The sequence below is a fragment of the Opisthorchis viverrini genome, assembly GCF_000715545.1.
Source record: "Opisthorchis viverrini unplaced genomic scaffold opera_v5_266, whole genome shotgun sequence".
Lineage (NCBI taxonomy): Eukaryota > Metazoa > Platyhelminthes > Trematoda > Opisthorchiida > Opisthorchiidae > Opisthorchis > Opisthorchis viverrini.
Window position 1 is genome coordinate 222007 of NW_008751919.1, and position 25814 is coordinate 247820.

At 45.9% G+C, this 25814-nt stretch overlaps 3 protein-coding genes across 3 annotated transcripts in view; 2 read left to right on the forward strand and 1 right to left on the reverse strand.

The window, feature by feature from the left end:
• The window catches only part of T265_09208 (hypothetical protein), a gene marked incomplete at both ends in the record, with an annotated part of 125305 nt that overhangs the window by 19555 nt on the left and 79936 nt on the right, over window positions 1–25814 (reverse strand). The window contains 10 exons of the mRNA XM_009175221.1: window positions 2978–3144; window positions 9713–9935; window positions 11739–11864; window positions 12655–12768; window positions 15804–15929; window positions 16799–16912; window positions 18490–18609; window positions 21114–21233; window positions 23010–23138; window positions 23782–23895. Of these exons, the coding sequence (XP_009173485.1) occupies window positions 2978–3144; window positions 9713–9935; window positions 11739–11864; window positions 12655–12768; window positions 15804–15929; window positions 16799–16912; window positions 18490–18609; window positions 21114–21233; window positions 23010–23138; window positions 23782–23895 (1353 nt within the window). The remainder of the gene's footprint in view (window positions 1–2977; window positions 3145–9712; window positions 9936–11738; window positions 11865–12654; window positions 12769–15803; window positions 15930–16798; window positions 16913–18489; window positions 18610–21113; window positions 21234–23009; window positions 23139–23781; window positions 23896–25814) is intronic.
• Window positions 12106–12381, forward strand: T265_09207 (hypothetical protein; the record flags this gene model as incomplete). Its single annotated transcript, XM_009175220.1, has 1 exon — window positions 12106–12381. The coding sequence occupies one exon, from the start codon at window positions 12106–12108 to the stop codon at window positions 12379–12381; it is 276 nt and encodes a 91-aa protein (XP_009173484.1).
• Window positions 17243–25814, forward strand: part of T265_09209 (hypothetical protein) — a gene marked incomplete at both ends in the record, with an annotated part of 15956 nt that continues 7384 nt past the window's right edge. The window contains 2 exons of the mRNA XM_009175222.1: window positions 17243–17365; window positions 24755–24987. Of these exons, the coding sequence (XP_009173486.1) occupies window positions 17243–17365; window positions 24755–24987 (356 nt within the window). The remainder of the gene's footprint in view (window positions 17366–24754; window positions 24988–25814) is intronic.

Below are 25814 nucleotides of genomic sequence, written 5' to 3' on the forward strand. Positions count from 1 at the left end.
TGCTAAAAGAGTGTAGCTCAAAAATGCATAGAGAGAGAACTTAATTCATGCAGAACTGTTCTGATGGTTCCCAAGCGTTCCCACTCGGGTCTATCCACGGTACGTTTTTTGTGTATGGAATAGCAGTAATACCTAGCTGATTTCTCAGTCTGGACCGTCCAAGCTGGTGTTTTGGCGAAAGAACTATCACTGGTGCACAAAGCGGATGAGACATTCAGAATTATGTTGAGGCTCGTCTTCTTTAAACGATATGAGACGACAACATTCCGATGCCTTCTGGGCGCGGCATTGGCAAGCAGCAAGTGATGGGTAGTGAATATCGATTGGCTGTTGGGACATCACTTACAGCCAACCATAGCTTGCTTTGATGCTGGATAAGCAAGTGACACGATCTTCCGGCCAATCGCATGCGGGTTAGGCCTAATTGTGAGCAGTGCGGGATTCCACCTGACACTGTAATTTCATGTTTACTAGACTACCATCCTTTTCATGGTATCAACACCGGAGTAATTAGCCCGAGATACAACTCATCTGCAATCCCACATTCGGACGGAATTTCTCGGCTAATTTGACTTTCGTTACCCAAGTAAATTTCGTTCAAAGTCCATGGTAGAAACCAGGGTGTTCTTAATCAATAAATCGTTGCTAAACGTCGTAATTTAGACGAGTCTGCATACGGACAAACAGACAAGGAAACAAACACCATAGTGTGTAACGGACGGCTCCCAACCACAGGATCTCGGAAAAAATGGGTCGGAATACCGATGCATTCACAGTTTGTCATTGAGGACTCGAATGTCTTTCTTCGTTTACACATGTTTCTTCACCAGTTACAAGTGGACAGTGGTCATTTTGCCTTGACTGGTGGCGAAACGTTGGTAAGCCGATTTCTACGCTCAGTAAGTGGATCAGCACTCAAATTTTCAATGGTCATGGGCATACGGTCCTTTGTGGTAGGGACAAAGGCGGTAGTGTTCCGAGACCACCGAGTTACAGAATAACATAAGCTTCAATGAAAGGACATTACTCGTCAGTTTGCTGAATATTCTTTAACAATCGAGTTGACGAGTCACTTTCCTCGCGACTCGGTGGACAGGTGCAGTTACCGGGTTTCCGTTAACCTTCTTGAACCCGAATTGCATGGAATTCGGCAAATAGTCTCTCTTGAACACCAATTTGGTTTTAACGGTTGGTTCAGCTGAATCTCTATTGTACGATATTCGTCTTCGACTGAACGTGCTGCTCCAGGGCTTCCTCGTTTTTCATCTGGTAGGATATTTGAGATATATTTTCTTTAAGAAACACTACTGATATTGGATTCAGTAGACTTAGTAGATGCATTTGTCTATTAGCAATAGGTCTTGTCAAACGGGGAGTTATTAAGACCAGGGTTGGTACAAGAGAAGTGCTTTGGTTGGGATGGACTCCGCACCCGAGTTGTCAAAGAATGCTGCGTCCCTGGTGATTCAACTTAGTTCGTGTATTTCGCTTTTATCGATAGCTTGCATTGTAGTAGGTTCGTATCATTCAGCAGCTGCGAGAGCGTTAGCGTATGTCTGGTCTTCCAAATCCAGGAACGACTGCTGTATTCACCCGTTTTCAAGATCGAGGAAGCACTAAATTAATGACTGTAGCTGGTGCGTAATGCAGCGAAGCGATGTGAACCAACCATATCGGTTGCATCAACCACGTGTCCGGACATAGTGGACGTAGGATTCGCAGAAACATGAATATCCCAGCTGGGAAGTGTAATGCACTTTGGTCCAAATCATCGTACAGGACAAGGGCAATCGTTTTTCATGCTGTGAATTTTTGTCCGGTGCCGTATAGAGTGCTTCCTGGGGATCATGCTTCTAACTATCCTCTATCACTACTAAGAACACCAAAGCTACTGAATTCTCTTGTTTTTTTAAAGTTATTCTGAACTAGAATCATATTCGGGCCTCACTTTCTCATCGTAGCGACAAGAAGGGTCAATTTGTACCAAGAGAACGGCGATATGTCAAAATATTGGTGGCTTGGGTGCCTTAATTGGTCGTAGATCAGGTGGCTGCTTGTTACCACGCTTGGCGAACAGATCAACAGCCACTTGATCTGTACCTGGAGGTCACTCAACAAATTAACAAAGCTGGTTCTACACACAAATGCGGAAACTCTCAAGACCCTTCCTGTTGTGATAATATCAAATTGAGGCACGGGAAATGAACAAAGGGAGGTCCAGAAAGCCTGCACGGATGGAAATTTTTATGGCAAAGGAAACAAGTATCATTGACAGGGCAAGATTAAAACAATGTGTATTTGCTTTGTCTTTGAAATGCCCGGCAACTGTGACCAGTATAGTAAATTACAATCTCTCAAGGCCACGCTTAGTGCTCATGAATCTTGCTGGGTTAGCTCTAACCACGTGAAAGCCTCAAATCAGTCTACATACTGTCACTTGGTCTCGTTTTCCTATTATCTGTGTGATTGGTAACCTTTAAGAGTGTACTGAATGTCCCGACACTGTAAATGAGAACTTCCCACAAGGCTATTCAACATTTTGTTCTCGTCCTAGGTTTCCCTTATCGATTGTTACCAATCGGCCTGGGGTATAGAACAAGTGTGAAACAAATTATTGAAAAGTAGATCAACCCAGTCACGTGCTGTCCAAAGTTGCTTTGGTAGGCCAGTGAGAGACTTGCCAGTCACAGGCTGTAATGTGTCACTGACCAGCAAAGCCGGTAGTGCTTGTAAAAAGCCTTGCAATTTTTTTCTGAAATAACGGATAGGACGATGATTTCAGTGGATGCCACATAGTTGTTCCCGGTGAGAACTATGACGCGGCTCGTGACAAAAAACCTTATGGTAGCGCTCTAGCATCCGATTACAGAGGTATTGCCAACAGACTGGGTTACCCACCGTGAGGTTTCGTGAGGCATAACAGAGCGAACAAAAAGAACCAAATGGGCTAAACGAACGGCACTTCGGTTAGACTTACCACAGTATCGTTCAGTTTCATCAGAGCCGTCAGCACAATGTGGTATGCCATCGCAAAATTTGCTTGCCTCCAAACACTGACCACTCAAGCACTGGTACTGGCCTCGAGGACAAGGACTGTGGACACTGACGAAGGCCGAACGGTTACCGACGCCAGGAAATATGCATCTAGATGTGGAGAAGTAATCGGATTAGATGGTGTACACGTGAGTCTATTTCCAGCGTTCAATTGTGCAGTGGACCGTAATCTGTAATGTCTACACGCTTCCGTCGGACCGAAAATCTCTAGATATAAGTAGTATGAGGAGGTTTACTCACTATTTCACAGTCCGAGTTTCGAATCCCTGTGGCTAACACGCCTGAAATGCCCCAAAACCGGGACCATATGAAAAGTATGGTCTGTGGCGTGGGGCAAAACATTTTGTTCGGGATAGGGCGAGGTGTCGAAACTACGCAACGAACAAATCGAATTCAAGGGATACAGACCACAACGCAACACAACTTGAAGCGGACTAACGTGATTTCGAGCATAACGCGTTCCCGTTAGCCAATCACCACAATGGATACCAGCAAGCCTTTGAAAACAACAACTCAAACAACCAAACCACACACTGATGACGTCACCTCGACTGGTGACAAGCTATTTGCAAACTAATTGCCAAGATCGGTGTACAGACCAACGGCCACCTGATCAACCAACAAGATGTAAGATAGGTTCGTAACCTCACCAGCAACATGAGTTAGCAAAAACTGTCCGACGAGAGCTACTCTTTTACTCCAGTTGGATGGAATCGTTTGTCAAACGCAAACTTCCGTTCTCAATGAGGGGTCACTTACACAGACTTTGACCCGAAGAACGAAAGCCGACGGAGCGGCTTATTTGCCAGGTTAAAAAGCTGGTCGGAAGATGTCATGCTTACGGCCGAACATTCTGATTCCAGGATGAAGGAATTATGGATTCAACCGAATTATCGTGCTATTTTACGTGTGAGCATACTTTTAACTGAAGAGAGCCACGATTATTTGGGGTAAGCAAAACCTCGTTCTGAACAGAACCCTGTTTACCTTCTTTGCCTCTTTTTTATCCGTTCTTTCTCTAGAAACAAGTTTCTTCAAAAGTTATCACTGCGCAAAGGTTTTATGCCATTTGGCCTTTCGTTCCTAGCATTCATTCTAGTCCTAAGACAAGACGCGTTTCGATCTGATCGATAATACATTAAGTGGTGGGTGCAACGGATGTTTGTGTGAGTACCACTCAGATTCAGGATTCGTGCAGCAAAGTGCTGACGGAGCTGTTGTCACAGATGAAACAGTTTTAATGGACCTTTCATGAGTTAGCTGAGGGTATTCTGACAAACAGTCACTTGAATAGTTACCGTACGAAAGTGGTTGTACTATGGCACATGCTGGCGAGACAATGAGAGAAGTTGCCCATTCTTCTGTTCCTATTAAGGTATGAAGGACGACGTGAGCGAACATCAGCGAAAAGGCCCGGTCGAAACTCCGATAATGTTGCCCTTGAATCACGCTAACCACTTCACTTGTGACTTTCAAAGGTGGCAGTGATAGACTTCACGGTTGCTGTTACTCCCTTGCGTCACACGATCGCAATGTTTCACCTGTCTAGGATTCCTAGGAGCGAGACCATGAATCAAGCCCATGTGACGTTTGATAGATTTAGGAGTGCTATCGAATCATGCTAATTCCGCCATTCATCTGCCTATTCCGTCTCTGCTCCTCGGTAGCCGCACTTTGCCACGAAGGCCATCCCGTCCGACACTGTTATGCAACAGTGTGTGTGTGTGTGTGGCACTGACCTATTTACGCATACATGCTCATTCACGATCGATTGGGTCTGTTCTGACTTCTTCTATCATGACTTTGTGTTGTCGCACCTCCTCGGAAGGGACGACTCTCGCGGTCGCATCTTGCGGCCACATCCAGCTGAAAACTACTAAGAAAAACCCAGAAACTCAGTCGAGATTCCGTCGCTTNCCGTTATTACATGGCTTGAGTCCCTAGTTTAACTTGGTCAGCTGTCCTTTGCGTTACGAAGACTCACCTCGACGATGATACTTCATTTTGCTTAATTCAGAAGATGGATGGAATCCACATAAGTTGCGCGCTTTTTCCTCTCATCCGTACACTCCCTTGTAATACATTGTTCATCTTATTTTTACGTGGGCTGTCTTCTATTACGCTCATGCCTCTCCAGCTTCAATGCTGCTCACAAGTTCATTCCAGCAGTAAACTAATCACACACGTGCGGCAGGAAGTCGACCAGGTATTCCCTTACTTTCCTCTGCTGGAACTCTACATTTTTCGAAGCAATATGTTCAACAACCGTGTTCGGCTTTCTTGAATGAGTTTAAGTACGTTTGTCCATAGAGACCGCCCTCAATGGAGTGAAGACCAAGGATTCTGCGCCCCATACGCCAGTTCGCCGTTTAAAATGATAAGGGATTCCAATCCTGCTATGATTGGTTTGCCTCTGCCAAAATATATCGACCAAGACTGTTTCTATACACGTCATACGTTCATTTGACAAAAAATATTGTCAGAGTAAACTTCGTCCTGTCTGTGAAGCTGATCTATGCTGGAGAGCCGATAAGCATTGTACAGCTGGTTTATCCTTGTTGGGGATCATCAACAATGTGCAGTTCATGAACCCATGACCTCCAGACCAATGTTCGAACATTCAACCATTAGGCGGCGTGATTAACCCTCACTTATATGATGTCCTGTCCTACTGTTGGCTCGTTCACACGCCAGCCGGAAATCAGTTTTCCTGCATGGGCGAAACTACAACATTTGTCCAGCACTAATTCCCTACTTCTTCTAGGCCTCCGGGAATTCACTTCGACAAACACTTTACAATCTCTGTAATGTACTACTCATAAGGTTGCTTAGAGATCCACCTGAAACCCAGCTGAATCTCTCGTTCGTGATGATTTCAGGCAACTGAATGTGCTGCAACAGGCCGCCTCATGTTTCAGTCGCTACGATATTTGAGATATCACGATACATGTATAGCTTCGTAATGTACTACTCATAAGGTTGCTGAAAATCCGTCGACAGCCCACGACCGCTTTCTCCCTTCTTGGGACTCATCATGTAGGCACGGTCCCTGAGTTTTCGTCAACCTTATGTTTTACTTCAACACAAATTACACGAAATTAGCTAAATATGCTGATCTGCGAACAAATTTGGTTTCGTGGGAGACCTGGATCCCACAACATAAACGACAGATTCAGCTGGGTTCCAGGTGAGTCTTCCGCAAAACTCAAATTGTTTGCAGATGAGCGTATTTCGCCAGCGTTTGATACTCTTCACAGCCTTTCGTCAAGTACCTTTTTATGTGGATATGCCTGTCCCCATTTCGAAGGTCCGTTGACGGCATTGTGTCTGTTCTTGTGCCCACAGTAACTTATTATTTTATTTCTATTATTTTATTTTATTTTATTTTCTCACCTTTTCTGCAATGTATAACGGTTGTGTTACTTTGTCTTGTATTGGATTTTAAAGGGCTATTTATATTTGTGCTTGTATAGTTAGAATTTTTTAAACGGTATGTTTCATGGCTTCATTTCTAAACTGTCATACGAGGACATCTGTGTGACGGGCTGTCGAACTCTCGCGGCCGAACGAGTAGTCCAAACCGGTATTCCAAACCTGAGGTGATTCCTCTGTTCCGTAGGTTGCCGTGGCAAATTCGAATTCGTAAAACACTTGATTTGTGTGAGAAAAAACAATAACTGAAGAGATTAGGTTGCTGACGTTATTTTCCTGTTGATTCTTAGAAGACAGTCACGGTAAAACTGAAGATATCCGCTTCCGTCTTCCCAACTGCCAAATCAGCTACCGGAGATTTATTCCCGTGAAACAGAAAAACAAAACACCGTGGATTTGACACTACATAGGCAACTACACAACTGCACGTGAGAACAACTGGTCTAAAGAGCACCGGGAGATAGGAATGCGTGAAATACTGGAATTACGAACAAAGGTTGGATAAAATCGTGGTTCTACCAATGGTTACGGTCTAGTAAGCTGGTAATGGCGAAATTTTAGTGTTCAGAGTTGCAGTTTACTGTTTTGCAAAAAAGAAGTATCGTCCGAGTCGCCCGTTCGATTACGGAGTTTCACCATCTACAGGCATCTTTGCGATGGCGAATAGGATGGTGTGAGTGGTACAGTTGAAATCTTTCCAAGAAGACGATCATATCAAAGCCGTTACAACGGTCGAAGTAGTTCAGAGGAATAATGATTTCACAAGACGAGTGAAACTTTCGCCTGAGGAGTCATCAATCACTCCAGGAGTCAGTGATCACGTGCTTTGGCTCTCGTAATTGGAAGATGAGTGACGCTGTGTCCTGTCTACGTGCCAGTTAAGCTTGCTGATGATTATCTGCTCGTAACCGAACGGCCAAATCTTCAGACTACTAGCCAGGAGGTTGCAGGTCCGAAACTTGCTGAAGTCTCATGAGATAATATTGATTCCCAATAAGAGTGAAACAACTATATGGGGCTTATCGGCTTTTCACTATGGACTGGTTTTACTTACAAGATGAAGTCTCAACTGAAAATTCTCAAATTTCGCTACACTACTAACAAAGGTGTTTTATTCTGATAACCCGTCGTTTCCATGCTAACACACTAAGCCATTACTCAAAAGAGATTATTTGTAAAGTGAGAGCTTTTAGCGAAATGCAATTGTCAAAATTAAAAGAGACCAATTCGAGAGTTTGGTGAGCAACATATTTGTGGAGAACGGCCGACGGCCAGATCTGCTGTACATGTCTACATTGTCCAATGAATTTCGTGGCTTTCACGATGGGACAAAGATTGGCATACTTACAGCTAACGAAAACTCACCACATTGCGGATACACTTCATCGGAACCATCAGGGCAGTCTGGGCGACCGTCGCAGAACAAGTTTTCAGGTAGACACTGACCGGATCGGCACATTCTCTCGTATCGCGAGCATGGCGAAGTGACGTTGATCTGTGTTTGTGAACTCTCACCAGTTGAATAAGTGCACCTGCCGACGAGTGAAGCCCAGTACATTAAAAGAGAATAAAACCTGGGGAATGTGTACTGCCACACCATTTCAATGAAGACACGATGAGTTTTGTGTTGCAATATATGGAACTGGTGGTCAGCACAAGCAGATCAAGAAGACCTCGTCGTTGTCGCTTTACTGGATGTTAAAAGAGCTCCTTATCAGAAATGGTCGCCCTGACGACTGACACCAATTTCGTTACGTTACTGTGTCCTTCGAACTGTGCCGCATCACAGATTTCATGGTTTTACCTGGGTTAATTGGTTTGTTTTGTCAAAAATAATTTCTCTAAACTTAAGTCCTCGAAAATCAACCATCGGTTTCGCCCTTCTCGGGAACACCATTCTAACTGAAAGACACCTGTGTGTAACATATTCTCCAGTCGACGAGGTCCATAGAAAGGCACCGTTTTCAGGTTGTTCACGTGTCGGAGTAACCTGATCACTGTGAACTGACAAATTTTTCAGTAAACCAGTCATCGATCCTAAAGGAAGGACTACTACCTAACTAATCCATGAACTAGTGTTTGACTGGATATTATATCAAGGACCTCTTTGGATCGCAAAAAAGCTTAGCCAAAAGAGCCGCATTATTTCAGTGTGTATGGGCTGCATCAAACGTTCCTTCAACACACAACTTCAGAGAGATTTTATCATTCTACGGACTAAACATAGGCGTGCTGGATGGCTTATATGCCTAGGAGTTGTCTCGTGTAGGTAGACACCTCAGGATTTCAACATGTAAGACGACCCCCATCTGGAGGGTTGTACCTTATATTAGCTGTACAAAGGGGGAGTTCATGAATTGGCCAGTCACTCACTAGAATTACACGAGGCGGTTGTGGCAAAATGTCTGCGGGTTTATCCGGACGTTTTTTTCATCTGGCGCACCACTTCAAAGATCTGCTGTTCGGGGGCCGCAAGTGTCTTATGTAGATGTCCTTGTAGAAGGGCATCCTTAGGGCGTTTCGAACAAACGCTGCCTACACTCACAAGTATTCACCATCTTCCTCATCGACAGCATGACTTCGGCGTTCAACGCCGATGCCACGCTGCCGTAGTTTTTACAGCTATCCAAACGGCGAGACATTCGTTCATAGAATAGACCACCTATTGATCAGCCCTGCTGAATTGGGGACAGTGAGTCAGAAAAACACGTAAGTAATGACGCGGGTGTGTTGTGTAAACGCGCCCAACTTGGTTCACTTTCGAGGCGGGCCAGCAAACAACTGAGTCACGTGTCCAGTCAACACACAACCCAGTCACGCGAGCAAATCAATTGGACACGCACCCAATCAGCCACTCAATCACACGCCAGATCGATGTTGGAGCGAGGGACGGACACGCACACGCGCAAACGGCCTAACACACCGAAGCAGCTACCACAGAGAAGAAGTTCCGAGACTAGATTTTCAGACTAGATTTTCATCTCAGGAAACAGTCAGATGTAACATAAACCCACTCTCTAGAAAGACCATCTCAAGGAACCAATCAAAAGTAGTATTTTCTCGGGGTTCATTCTTCTGAGTGAACTTCCGTCAACCGCTCAGCATTTAGCAGGCTAGAAAAACAATGTGCTTTGTGCTAGTGTCTAAAAATTGGCATGCTTCATGTGCACGATAGGCTATTCGCCTACCTCTAGTAAGCTTGAACGGTGATCAAGAGGACACCTACCTGATTGTCAGATTTCGATCCTTTTCAGTCACCGCAGTCAGTGTGGCTAAAATAACATCGGGACTTGGCTTCCTAACCGTGAATCGTGGTAACAGCTCTACGTCTGTCCCGTTCGCCAGTGTCATTCGAACACTAACTCCAGGGCGGGTCGACCGACATTCGAGTTGAATACTCTCATAAGGTCGAACAATAGGTCGTTCAGGAATGAGTATGGGACCATATGCTATGGAAGTGGGGAAAACAACAAAGTGTGAGTAGAATGCATAGCCCAAGGGGTTTCAGACAGAAGCAATCGAATAAGGGAACAAAAGTCGTCTCATAAAATGAACGATGGTGTTCTACAAATGACGGAAACAAAAAGTGATGCAAAGCGTTCACGAAAACCTCGAAATTTTCATCAAGAAATCATAACTGTATCGATCTGTCTCGCGAAAGGCAACCTGGAACAGTTTTTTGCCAAACGAAATCAAAGTTGAACAGTTGGTCACCGGATAAATTCAACATATGTCGGGGATTTCGCCTCACGTCCTGTAAACAATAGCGGCAAGTCAAGCTCAAGTCATCATCATCATCATCATTGTCGGGGGGGGGTTGGAAAAGCAGCTATGCATTGAAGGCAATAACTTTGATGTACGAGCGCCATTGAGGGCGCGACTTGGCCATGTCTGATAATGTCTCTAGCCATTGATGTGGCCCGTCTCGGGGTCCCCATCCAGGAAGACGGCAGTGACCAGCACAGCTGAGTTTGCTGATAATGGCTTTCACACCTCGCTGCCAAGTCATTGTTTGACCGCCTCTGGCTCGTCGAGCTCAAGTGACACTTTACGAATATTTTGAATCATACATCGGTTCCGGTATCCCACAGTCAAATAGCGGCGATTGCATCGACCAATCAGAAGTTTGAAAGCCACTCACAACACTCCGCTTAATGACCATAACCTTTAAGATTCCAAGGATAGTTTGGGTGGGTACGCTGATTTGGCCATTCGTTATTCAGTAGTATGAAAACGCTCCATTTTGATGTGGTTTTCAAAGCACGACTAGCACGGGATTACTGGTTGTGAAAATAAACTTGAGGTAGCTCAGTGGTTAGGAAGGACCGACCCTACTGACTGGAAGGTTTATGGCTTCGAAACAAAATTAAACATGTTAAAAGCATTCGTTCAGGCTTGGATAATCTGACAATATCTCGATGAATGGGAGCTAGGTACCGAAAATTTGCCCATCCACGCGGGAAAACCAAGGAGCACTGAAAAACTGGTAGAAATCAGCAGTGCATGTTTGAAGGAACTTCACGGGCTGTCGAACCCGCGACCTCCTGATTATTACTTTGAAACCTGACCGTTAGGCCACGAGCACATTGTCAGCAGTTTTCTTAAGTCGCGCTTAGACAGGCTATGCTGTCGAACGACCTCCTGATTATTACTTTGAAACCTGACCGTTAGGCCACGAGCACATTGTCAGCAGTTTTCTTAAGTCGCGCTTAGACAGGCTACAGCGCCACTCATAATCAAATCATGTGGCCATGTGTGTTGTCTAGCTCCTCCGGCAACGAGTTGTCAGATGGAAGACTTACTAATCCGATAAGAATCGTTCATCCACCTAGCTACTCCTAGGTTTTCGGTAGTACAAAGAGATTCGACAAATTTGAGGGAAATTACATCGGAATCAACAAAATTAGTTAGAAACACATCCAAATGATTCGTTCACGGAAAACAAGGAAGGAAAACGGTTACGAAGGAAGAAAAGAATTTCGGCAAACCGGGCTATGAAGTGTTGACAGTATTGTAGGAAAAATGTAAAAAAAAACATGAACGATGGAAAATGGGAAAAGACACTAAGAACAAACAGGAAAAAATACGTGAGTGCACGAAAATAACCAAAGGAGAAAGCACAAACAGTTCGCCATCAGAGTAACAAATGAACGGCAAAAAAATAAAATAAAGAAAGATTACCAATACCCCAGATCAATAACGAAAAACAAGGAGGAAAACAAAACCCTGCCACACAAAAATCCAGAACTCACCACAGTCAAACTCGTCGGACCGATCAGGACAATCTGGTCGACCGTCACAACGTTTTCGAGAGTCGATGCACTGACCAGTTTGCACACAACGGAACTCGTGCGGACCACATAGTCTCAACTCTGGGACTTCGGGGACAGAAAACAGAATACAGGATACGAGATACAGAACACAGGGCACGGGGAACGGGAAGCAGGAAAAGCACACGCGCCTTACTCATCAAAATCATTATTGACACATCTATTCCGAGTGAGTGAAGCAACATACAACCGAACGGATGACTGACTGAGCAGCCTAAAGAAAATTAACCAACAGCGCGTCGCACAAAAGGTTCGATAAAGAAGCAAAAACGAGTGGATCAGAACTAGAATGGAGGAAACGCAGATGAGGGAAGCAGAAATCGGAGGAGTTAGGTCTATCGTAGTCCTGATCAGCCAACCTCATTCACACAAGTCGACGCCGAACCGGACCGAACCGAGCCGAGCCGACACCGATTGCACCACAACCAAAATGAGACCAGATCATTCGACACGAAATGATGCACACCACATTCAACCGCCAAACCCGAACGCTCCAAAGATGTCCCAAGTTGCTCTGATTTGGTCTCATAAATGTGTACATCCATGCGCTGATGAGGACTCATAAGCAACTGGCCAGATGATTCTTCGAATCACGCAGGCGACCAATCAGCTACTCGCGCACGCATGCATGCACGCACGCAAACATGTATGCACACGGCTGATAAGCGAAAACGAAAAGCGCATTCGCGTCGAACGCAGCAGGCCAGTTCGGCAGCACCGTGCACCAGAACACCATAACGTCGCCGTTCTGACTGCCGCGTCCAGTAAAAAGCCATCCACATTCACGGCGACACAACCACACTGCACCACATAGTCACCAATCCCAACGAATACTTACCGCAGTTCCTCTCATCCGATCCATCCGAGCAATCCGCACGACCATTGCACACGAGTCGCGCATCCAAGCACTCGCCCGACGAACAGGCGAACTGACCGGGACGACAGCGTGGCTCTGGCAAATTTAGAGGCCAACAAGGGAGGGTAACGCGCGTTGTGATACCCACCGATTGGCAAGGTGACCCGGAAGATCCACAAGTCCTAACCCAAAATCTTGTCTCTCCTAACCATCCAACCAACCCACACTGAAAAATTCAGGCCAGCTTGCTGGAAGTCGAGTCTAGTGGCAGCGATGTCGCCAGACCGTGCAGACTACCTCATTATCATTTGCACGCAATCACTTCCAACACTGCAATATCTAACAAGAACAACGTAAAGAGAATCCATCCACCGTTAAATCCACACCCGGCGGCTGTTTCGTGCATAAGATTACAAATAAATCAATGGAAGCTCATCGCAGCGGTATGACCATTGGAATCGTGGCCAGCTGCACGATCGAGTCACCGAACACAGCCGTAGCGAATCACCGACATAGTCACCCTGTTGACAAGTTGTCCCAGGCCAGCAATATGAACACTATCCAAACATAAGTCTCAGTCTAGCGTGTCCTGCCCCAGGAATACTGTATCCGAAGACATCACCTGTGGAAACTCACGCTTTGAGCCCAAACGTACCAACACTGCGAAGAGCACAGACGTTGACTGAAGCGGTAGCTGTAGCTATCGGAATCCATAATCCTGAAGGCTCGATCCACAGGGATTTTTTTCCCCAGATGATACGTTCAACCTGAACGAACCACGAGGGACAACAAACAGCCGAACACCGACCGAGAAGTTCTGATTACGGCGGTTGAAACAGCCAACTTCAGATAACGCACACCTTGATTTAGTCAATCAACTCGTATCTAACTGGGCTTGTTACTCACTCGTACATTGTCAGAATCCGATGAGCAGAAACTGGAGCACGATACTTCATTCAAACATCCGTTCTAATCACTCGACGCGATTATTCCAGGTGGACAAATATTAATCCACAAACGAATAACAGTCCGATTCAGCCGTCAAACCCGTCGCTCACGGGTGAATTTGTGTGGGCTATTTGGGTTCATTGTTGGTCGGCAGCTAGCTTTGCTCAGTACACAAGGCACTTTCCGTAAACTTGCTTACTAAATTCGCAGTTGACTGTGGAGGAATTGGGTGTAGCTTAGTGCGCCTAACTCATCGCTTGCAATCGTTCCAATTGAAGACACAGTTTTCGAGATCCGGACTGTCAGGGCGCCCCAGACATGGAAAAAGTACGTGTGAAGAGAATGACGCATTCCCAAGGTCACGAAACGGTACGAAACGTTCGGAAAGCAGGTGAGTTGGCGGAGCTCACCAAACACGGCTTAGTAACATAAGACCAGAAGAGTGGGGCTAGAAGTGTTCACGAGCGGAACACCACCATTGGCTGTACAGAACGAACAAGTGAACGACCATATTTGGCCATTTGGTCATTCTGTATATTTGCGCAGAAACTCTGAATGTTTTGTCCTGACAATACAGCCGTGTCCCAAGTTCTCTGTCTTCTCCTCATCGCGTAGGCTGGTAGGCTCAGCGCAGTCTTAACCAATAGACGGCCACCCACATTACAACACGGACCCACAGAGGCTTCCGCCCATTCAGTCGCCCAATTTATCGTGCATACAATCACGTTTAACGAATAAAAACTACCAGAGGAGGTATATTCGCTACACACGTAACATGCTGTCTTCGACAAATGCATTAAGTTTCGGGGTTAGTTCGGGCACACTGAACAGAATTGTCCAAAACAATGTCAGCAGGATTGCACGACAATTGGAAGAATTCTCACATCATTGTTGCTTTTGTAACCCTCACACACACCGTCGGATCCATCGGTGCATCCGAAAACGGTACGGGAACTTGGTCGTTGGGTCGGTTTCTACATCGATCTATACCATTGGTGTGCAATGCCACTCCACTCACCGTCAATCTAATCTGAATGGGGCTATAGGCTGATTTAGAAGAACGTCATTGCATAGATTCGGGTAGATTGGATGATTCGTAACATCGGTTCTAACTGAGAAAACACAACATCCCTCTTGCCGTGTCGCATCTGAACTGGATATTCCGTTCCACCCAACCAATCGTTTTCACCAATGAGCCATACTGGAATCCGCATAAGATGGTGACTGCAGAATGGAAACTAACAACAACCTCCGGTTTATCCGATGCAGTTTCACGTCTGATTGGTGCACGCAGGGACTGCGCCTCATGTACGTCTGTGCCGGCCACAGCACAAGCGACAGCGCACCACAGATCAGGACAAGAGACTTAACGTGAAGACGGTCACAGAATATCACAGGACGAGTAAATCAGCGATAGATAGAAAAGTTGAACCCGGTTCACGTGTACTCGACGACGCGGAAATCATTTCTCAACCGAAGATATCATAAACGCAAGTTTTAGCCCATCGAGTGAAGCAACGACACTTAAAACATATAGTCTAAGGTTAGAATTCATGCTGCCACGCATCCTGGATTTGTACCAGCAACTTTGGCGAAAAGACGTCCGGAGCAGTCACCAGGAGTTTATGGTAGCAAAACACATGCAATCAGATATGTACAAACAAAAAAATAATTCCTCGATGCGCTTGTGGACGCAGAATTATTCCCATAAGATAGTGTCAATCAAGTCATCCCACGAGGACCAGCTCATTCCAGATTACCACAGGCAAAGCAGTACTCGACAATTCCTAACGACACATCTGGATCTAACACGCAAAGTTCATGAGAAAACGTTAATCAAGTCGTCCCACGAAGGCCAGTTCAATCCAGACTGCCACAGGGAAATCTGTACACCAAAACTCCTTAGCACACATTTGCATCTAACACGCAAAGTTCATGAGAAAACGTGAGAATGAACGAAGGTATCCGCAAACATGAAGAGATGCAAAACTATTCGCAGGTGGCCAAACGAAGGAAGCCTTAAAATCTCAATGAGCACAGAACTTCACCAGAACAGACCAGTTTCCCACTAGTTGCACCACATTCTTTATTCTCGTTCGGACACTCAGCTATGCACCGACCACGAAACGAACACACGGAGAAGTCAACAAGAATGCAACTGACTGATCAACGCGAGAACTCACCACAGTCAAACTCGTCGGACCGATCAGGACAATCTGGTCGACCGTCACAACGTTTTCGAGAGTCGATGCACTGACCAGTTTGCACACAACGGAACTCGTGCGGACCACATAGTCTCACCTCTGGGACTTCGGGGACAGAAAACAGGATACAGCATACGGGATGCGGGATACACAATACAGGAAACGGGGAACGAAGAAGGGAAACAGGAAAAGCACACGCATCATAACCATCAAAATAATCAACACTCGGTGTCAGTTAAGCACCGCACAACCGAACGGCTGACTGACTAAGCGGAGAAAAGAAAAGAAACCAGTAGCGCCTCGCACAAACGGTCCGTTGAATAAGCAAAAAACGAGTGGATCAGAACTAGAATGAACGAAACCCAGATAAGTGAAGCATAAATCGGAGTAGTTGGCTCTATCGCTGTCCTGTCCAGACAATCTCATGCACAAAGAACCACAAAGAGGCGAACCGAACAGAGGTGAATCCGATTGTAGCACAGCTAAAATGAGATAAGATGATTCGACACGAAATAATGCACACCACGTTCGACGGCCATACTAGAAACTAACACAGATGTGTCCAGTCACACTGAACTATTCTGTACAGCCATGCGCTGACAAGGACGCATAAGCAACCAGCCAGATAAATCTTCGAATCACACACGGGATCAATGATCCACTCGCGCACGCACTACGCACGCACGCTCGCACGTACCCACGTTCGTGCGCACCCGCGCACGCACACACGCACGCCACTGGTCAGCGTAAACGAAAGGCGCATGCGCATCGAACGCAGCAGACCAGTTCGGCAGCATCGTGCATCAGAATGCCATCATTGTTCTCACTGCCAACACATCAACACCACCCTATACGCAGCCATCCACATGCAGATGACTCGAAACCCTCTCGGCTGTTTCCAGGCTCACCAAGCCATTTGCACGGCAGCACAACAACACTGCAACACATGGTCACCAATCCCAACGAATACTTACCGCAGTTCCTCTCATCCGATCCATCCGAGCAATCCGCACGACCATTGCACACGAGTCGCGCATCCAAGCACTCGCCCGACGAACAGGCGAACTGACCGGGACGACAGCGTGGCTCTGGCAAATTTAGAGGCCAACAAGGGAGGGTAACGCGCGTTGTGATACACACCGGTTGGACAGGGTGACTTAGGAGATCCACAATTCCTAACCCACATTCTTGTCTCTCCTAACCATCCAACCACTCAACACTGAAACATTCAGCCCAACTTGTTGGAAATCGAGTCTAGTGGCAGCGACGTCGCCAGACCGTGTAGGCTACCTGATTATCGTTCACAAGCAATCACTACAGACATTGCAATACCTAACAAGGATCGGCCTGCAGAAGGGACTGGGCAATGACACTGTCAGGAACCAAAATGACTCTCTGAAATCCAGCAAAATGGAATCATGAGGAACAATATTTCGAACAAGAAATCAGTTGGCCAAATGCTACCTCCTATGTGGACTGCCGACTTTAAACAGCATGGTGAACTAGCAACGCGGAATCCCCTCAGCGTTAGGAGTGTCGAAGTGAGTACGGCAGTTAAGTATCAGTGCTAACACTGATGTTGCTGTCAAAGTGTGTGTCAAAGTGTATATCAGCGGGCAGACAATGTGAGGCGTATATAGGCCTTTCAGCACCGACGATTAAGTAGCGTTCCTGGTGTCACATGGCGTCAACGAACCCGTAAGGAGGTAATTAGAAGTGCGTATTTGGTTGTGCAGCAGGTGATTTAATCGCGGAAAATATACATTAACTGCGACTGTGGTGGCTCGCCTGTTTGCTACGTATGCCAAAACACCGTCTTCTGCGAGGAATCTTGTTCACCGCTCCTCCTTCCGATTGGCACGAATCACGAAGTAGAAAACTTCCGAATTGGCAGAAGTGTTTGGGAGAGATTACGAAGAGTCTGGGTATTGCTGGTGCAGTACGCCTTTTTAGAATGGCATCCTCATGAGACCTCAGGCGCTCAACTGGAGACATTGCAAGCAGTGGCAGTCGACTGAATTCATTGGGACGTTTGTACAGTCAGTTTCCTCCCACATAGTCCGACTGAGCTCTTGGAGATGTAGGCACCTCAGAATGCTTGCGATAGGCCAGGACTACTGTGTGTCTTTCTTTTGCTCTAAGGCTTAAAATATAAGTAGATGTGCTTTATGGTTAAACGACAGTCAAGTGTCAGAGTCAACAATGAGGGTGCTGATATGATGACAGAGAACATCATCATCAGGAGCACAAGCGATTGTGCACGAAATCATACCACAGATCAGAACACGATGATTCAAGAGCGAATGGCCCCAGAGTATCACATGATGGGCCGGCGGAAGATGGAGGATGTAGAATTCGTTCAAAGAAAAATTATAACAGCAATTGCTTCGCACATTCGACCACTATCTGCATCTGGCACAAAAGCTCATTAGAAGACGTGAAAGTAAACGACGGTATCTGTAACCATGAAGTGATTTGCAGGTAGCCGAACGAAGCAAGCCTTAAAATCTCAGTGAGCACAAAACTTCACCAGAACAGACCAGTTTCCCACCAGTTGCACCACATTCTTTATTCTCGTTCGGACACTCAGCTATGCACCGACCACGAAACGAACACACGGAGAAGTCAACAAGAGTGCAACTGACTGATCAACGCGAGAACTCACCACAGTCAAACTCGTCGGATCGATCGGGACAATCTGGTCGACCGTCACAACGTTTCCGAGAGTCGATGCACTGACCAGTTTGCACACAACGGAACTCGTGCGGACCACATGGTCTCAACTCTGGGACACAGGAGGCAGGACACAGGATACAGGATACAAAACACAGTGAACGGGGAACGGGGAACGGGATACAGGAGAAGCACGCGCAACATAACCATCAAAGTCATCATCCACACATTCATTCGGTGTGAGTGAAGCCCCGCACAACCGAATGGCTGACTGACTGAACATCCACAAGAAAATCAACCATCAGCGCCTCGTACAAACGGTCCGATGAACAAGCAAAGGCGAGTGGATCAGATTTGGACGAAACGCAGATGAGGGAAGCAGAAATCGGAGGAGTCGGCTCTATCGCAGTCCTGATGAGCCAGTCTCATGCACATAGTTACCCCGAACCGAACCGAACCGAGCCAACTCCGATTGTACCACGGCCAGAATGTGATCAGATCATTCGACACGAAATGATGCACACCACATTCAACCGCCATACCCGAACGCACCAAAGATGTGCCCAGTCAGAAATGTGTACAGCCATGTGATGACGAGGACTCATAAACCAGATAACAGATAGATAGATAGGCCAGATAATTCTTCGAATCACGCAGGCTACCAATCAGCCCTTCGTGCACGCACGCACACGGCTGATCAGTGAAAACGAAAAGAGCATGCCGCACGCATGCACGACGCACGACGCACGCACAAGGCTGATCAGTGAAAACGAAAAGAGCATGCGCGTCGAACGCAGCAGGTCCGTTCGGCCGCATCGTGCATTAGAGCACCATCACCATCTCACTGCCCGGTCCTATACGCAGCCATCCACATGCAGATGACTCGAAAGCATCTGGGCTGTTTCCAAGCTCATCCAGGCCACATGCACGGCGACACAACAAATGATTCGCTTAGAATATTCTTCGACTGAAAATGCTACCCAGTGCGTCGTTTTTTTTTCCGGCACTGCACTCCTCACTCAGTGGAAACAAACAGCCCTAGGAGCCCTTCAGGAATAGGCCTCTTTAACCTAAATAAGTAAACTACTGTTGATATTGTGGGGAGTGTGACTGAGATTCATCTTCCTCGTTGTGCGATGCGTTGATTACTTTTCACATAAGAGCGGAGTATGTTGATTTTGCTATTGAGACAGATTGTCTCTGATGACGTAAGCGTTTCACGATGTAGCCTATCATAAACCCTACATTTTTTGTGCGTCAGAGGGTCGGTAGATACCAGTATGCAGCACACCTTGACAGTAGCGATAAAATAGGGTGTCGCTTTGTTTTGGACAAGGTGTCTGGAATGAGGATCCTCGCTGGGCTGTAGAAAACATTGTACAACGACTATCTATAGATAAATCTCCAAAGTTCCAGTATTTCTGACTGGTAGCAGTCTGGCTAGGGTTAGCGTTCGCCGGCTCTGTGGTCTTGTATAACCCCATGTCGTTTAATCATCTGGGTACTATCCATGTATTACCTAATAGAGGTGATTTCCCGGGCGTGATTTAAATCTTTTCCAAATAATTTTGAGACAATGTATTCATACTTGGGTGTCTTATTTCAATTAAAGTCTGTCTATTTTGAAAGGCACTTATCAGCCGTTTCACCCTTGGGGAGAAATATCATTAGTGCATACTTCACGAATCTCTAAAGCGATACGAACTCGTAACCTTCCGATTAGCAGCTGGACAGTGGTGTGATCAGTCCGCACGTGGTGTCAGTCATCTTTCAGTCACGCTATTCTCATTATATGGTCAGCTTCTGACTGGCTGTTTCACCGACGACTTTTCACAATGGAAAGGTCATGCGACGTGAGATTTCGTCCCTTCCTGGGAGATTATTTTCAGATATTTACTTGTGTTTCCAAATCGTATGGATCTTGTAAGTTTCGTAAGGTGCAATTGGCTTCATCGAGTCTGATTGAGCTCGACTGAAACAGCACTTGTAGTGAGTCAAGGGTTTCACTGTTCACATCAAAAAGTACCGGAGAAATAGAATTCTAGTAACGAGAAGTGAATGCATCAAACTCTGACGCTGGTGTTTTAAGCTTTCTAAAGGTTACCAAGTCTCGGAATTCCGAGTTGCGTCAATGGACCCCTGAAAGGAAGCAATTACACTCGCCCTGTGGTTAGGTGAAGAACTGTATCAGTTTAGAGCTTTCTAAGGGTTACCAATTCTCGGAATTCCGAGTTGGGTCAATGGACCCATGAAAGAAAGCAATTACACTCGCCATGTGGTTAGGTGAAGAACTGTATCAGTTTAATGATGACATGAAATAGTTAAAACTGAATTAGCTCTAACATAGCACTACTGTGTTATTAACAGGTTGCAGCCAGCTCTGTTATGCGGAAAGGAATGACCTCCGCACAACAGCAGATCACCAAGGAAGGAACATTGAGTACTTTCATCCTGCGCGACACCTCTTGAGGGGTTTCAGCATTTATTTTGTAAGTTGTTCTCAAATGAATACGCGAAGTGGTTTTGTGAATGGCGTGTCCCATTTCGAAAGCGAAACAATCTACAATCGTATCTACGTTTCAAGGCATTTTCAGTTCGCACTCAAAAGTGACTTACGGCAACCGTACTCATCGGTCCTGTCTGAACAATCCGGTCGACCATCACAGCGCTTTCGAGAGTCAATACACTGACCAGACACGGTACATCGGAACTCATTGGGACCGCATGGACGTTCCGCTGGAATGTATGAAGAAGGGAACAAAAACATGTTATTCTGATTATCCCCTAACCACAATGCCTTGTTTCGTCTTACGGTCCGAAGCGTTCGATCCACATATGCGTTGTGAGTGCGTTGTACACAGTGCAAACTGTGTAGGGCACATCCTCAACGTAACCCCCCAAGAGTATCCGCAAACCCCTTGTTTGTTAATGCGCGTCTACTTGCTCAACAAGCGGATCATTTCCCCTTATACAGAGTAAAGTGCCATTACTAAGTGGGCTTGACGTTGCTGTGGATAAGAAGAGAGCGGTGGAACGTTGACTAATGTTTGTTTAAGCCAAACTGCTTCTCGCGAAACCTTGCGGTAGAATATAATTCATTTCGGCATTTGCCGTGACCTTTTGGGTGTCTCAGCTCTTGAGTTACACCAAGTTCAAGGATTTCAGATTGAACAAACAGTCGTTTTCTGTACCCTGTTGGAAAAGCCACAGACATTTTGGGAAAACAAACCGTTTCAGAATGCCTCATGAGGCATATTCGTTCTTTATACGTAACACACGAATCATAAGCTGCTAAAAACCCTTCGACCTCTTGGGGCTGATCAGCTGATCGGCATGCCTCAACTATCCGCCTACCTTCTGTTGTAGCTGAACCCAAATTGAATGAAACTCAGCACATATTGTCACCTGCGTACGAATTTGCCTCCATCTTCGTTTGAAGCCATCACGAATATTCATTGAGTCTCGAACTCACAATCTGTGGCGTTATATCCTGTTTAAGATCGCATCAAGCGATTTGTGGCGATCAGATTTTCCCTCGCTATAATTTCGCTTACGGAACAAAACGTAGACTGGAATTTCCAAAATCTCAAACTACTAACAACCCATAAGTAGCTAAGAAGGAAGGCTTCACATGACGATTAGGAAGTCGTTCCCCGAGAACTTAGCCAACAAGTGGTTGAAAGATGAGTGGCTCCCCTATATCCTGTCTTCATGCGCGTTAATCACATTGGCCGATAGGCCGCTCTTGGCCGAGCGGTTGAGCATTCAAACTAGTAGCCGGAAGGTCGTGGTTCTTAGACCACCACTGCTGGTGAATCCAAATGAGGAAACCACTGTGTCAAGTTATTTAGCTTTCCGGGAGAGATCGGGTTCACTTACCGGACGAAATCTTCGTACTTTGCCATCTTATTCGGTACTCAGCTGGTTAAGTTGACGTTGTCCAATAGCATTGGCTGCATTCAACCAGTAAAACTAATTTGATGGCGACCCAGCTGTAGGACGTTTTTTCCGAGTACCACAACCCGAAGTGAGCAGATAAGAAACCATTGGTTGGAATCGACTTGGTGCACCCCGTAGACCATGACCTCAAATAAACATTTCAAGCCCCAAAAGACTGCATAACACTGTCAAAGAAGCTTCCCACTCTGTCTTCTGCTGACCTCTTATCAAGACGATTACACACAGTACACTGGGTGTTCAAGGAGCATGTATAAACCTCTCCAGAGCTGCTGACCAAGCTGGGAAAGAACAGTTTCAAATAGATTATTGTATTCAAGTGGGTTAGCCCAGAATGGACCCTGCGTATGAGTAATACACGATGGTGCAGTAGTAGTATATTGCACCAAAACCGTTTTGTTGGCGTAGCCAAACTGACCTGACCGGACTACTTGAGAAAGAGTTACCAGAACGGGTTCGAGATACAGGACCTCATCCACAGACGCATTCACAAATTTTTACGTAAAAATTAGTTTGGATGCTGGACTCGCAGATTTAAAATGCAAAATGACTCACCGCAATCTTTTTCGTCGGAGAAGTCTATGCAATCAGGATGACCGTCGCAACGCTTTCGAGCGTCAATGCACTGACCGGTTCTTACACACTGGAACTGGTTTTGAAGACAGGGACCTGTTGGACCCATAACTGAGGAATGAAGCGCACCATGTTAGTTTGATAATACTGCTCTCTGTACACCAGTGTAGTCGGCCTTTCAACCGACAACCCCAAGCACACGTAGTTCAGGCAGTGAGAGTTAAATTTGTGGATGATGATGCATGAATGTTTGGCAAAGTCATTCATCAGTTCTTTCTGTAGTCAAGGATGTAATGTAATCACCACACCATGAACCGTAGGTTGAGCAACCAGTTTGTCAGTGCATTTCAAATGCCCAGCGTGGTATATCAGGCAATGCAAATCAGTTACACCAAAATGACAGAAGGCGCCGATCCAGTCTGGCGTGACGGGGCCTGCTTATGCAGAGTCCTCGCGTACACCGAAAACGATGATTGTTGAAAAGCTGGTAGTTCGCATGCAATAATGGACGCCTGAAAGTACACTATGAATACGAGGCCGAGATGATTTCGAAGTGCTATTTAACCATACAAGGAATGTTAAAATTTCTTAGGGCGAAGTAATTTGATTGTATAATGTAGAGGGCACCGTCTAATGCTACTCAAGTGTCAGAAGTCGACCTTTCTCATGCAGATGTTCGCAAGCAACAAAACGAAGAAGCGCGCACAGTACCTGTGACATGCTTGGTGTTAGTCCGTGTGGTGCCAGGACTTACGGCATCCTTCTTCGTCCGACCCGTCGGAACAATCTCGACGGCGGTTGCATATGAGAGTCGCACTCACACACTCGCCTGAACCACAAGTGAACTTTCCCGCACCGCATCGTACAGCTTGGCATAAAACAAAGTGAATCATTCGAAAGAGTTAGTTTATTGTTCGGGGTTTACCTCAGCTTTCTAATGCACAATAGCCTTTTTTCGGTTTCAGTTTTGTGCAGCTGTAGTGTCAACGTAAAGCGGCTTTTTCAAGAGTCGATCCATAGTGAGTTTTGAAATTTCGAACTTGGTACACTCCTGACGGATTAGGAAATGAATCCTGCTGGTTGGTAAGCAGGGCTACAAATCTCAGAGGTGTCTGTATTATCCACTGTCTGATTGTACTTCAACAGAACGAAATTACGCACTGAACGATGAGAGTTCTTGCTGTCCAACTTGAGGATACAATTGCCGTGATCGTGAACCTATGCATTGATTACACAGATCGGTTTAGTCTTGTGAAGCATTTTACACAAGCTAGAAACGAGGAGACAATTAGCGTGAACCTTTCTGGCTAGATATGTTCTCTTTTGGGGGGGGGGCAATTGAGGAAAGCGGCAGATAGTTTACAAGGATCATCACGTCAGGACGTAGTCTATATCCATGCCTCACTGAAAGCGAAATAATTAAGTAATCGGGAAACGAGCCACGTGCACACATTGACAAGAAACTGGGACACGAAAGAAAGGGATTGTAGTGAATCTCCAGAAATGTCAATATTCTAATCTTTCTGTCAGTATTTCTCTAGAAAGCTAGTGAGAACACAATTACTTCAGGTGCATCATTTGAAACGGCTATTCTCATTAGTGAAAGGAACAAGAGGATCCGGTTCGCTTCTTGGAGATATCCGACCTTCGGAGTGGGCACTCATCCTTTTGCACATGCAAAACAGTTCATCCGGATGAGCGACTCCAACGTTTTGCTTTATTTGTAGCGCTGCAAAGTTCACCATCGTGCTTTGAGTGTTTTTCGACAACACAGATTTGGCAATCTACCACAGCCCGTCATGCAAACACAACCACAGCATCCACCTATTCTGCTCACACGCTTGGGTGTACATGCAGTAAGCACACAGACGCACAAGAACGGACGGACGGACGGACGGACGGACGACGACCACGAAGAAGAAGACTTACTACACGCAGTCTCATCCGATCCATCGCGACAGTCAGTTAGACCGTCACAACGTCGTTGAGCTCTTACGCATTCGCCGCTCAAACACCTGAATTCTCTGTCGGGATCACAAGGTCGTACTGGTATTCGATCTGGTTAGGGTGAAGCGCAACCACAGGCATTACGTGCTTTGAATAGTTCAAAAGATGTGGTACATACTGAAAGGTACTGAAAAAAAACATTCTTTTGTGTGTGAAAGCTTTGGTGGCCTGCAGTAAAGCCTAGGGTTACAAGATGAATCAAGTAGTGGTCAGTTTGGCTGCCCCAGCTAGCATCGACCAAGTTAATCAAATGCCACTTACCACAAGCTGACTTTAAACGGAACTCAACAGGTGTTGTGTTCTGATACGCGTCAGTGGACGGGACTTGTTGCTGCTTGTAAAATTTCGGTGTTTATAAATCCTTCCACAGATTCGATCGCAAATTTTCTTCCTACGATATCCGGTTTTCGGTATCCAAACTGCATCAAAACTGGCCCAGTTCTTTTTAGTTGAAATGTTATGTTGTACCCACTTAACATATGTGGCTTAAGACTGCTTTCGTTCATTTGAAGAGGCAGCAACTGTACCTTGTGACTTATGTATCAAGTGATTTCATAGCTGCCCTATTATCTTTTCTTTAGGCTACAGACCCGATGTCCGTCCGTCTATCCTGACCACAATAATATGGTAGCGTCATCAATTACGGGTAGACCGAGAGAGCTTTTTGATCGCTGGTTCTTATTCATCGGCCGCTGGACTGTAAACATTTCGTCACATCCTGTGAAGATATCGTCAGTGCGTGGGCATTTCCTCTCTGCTTCTTGCATATATATATATATA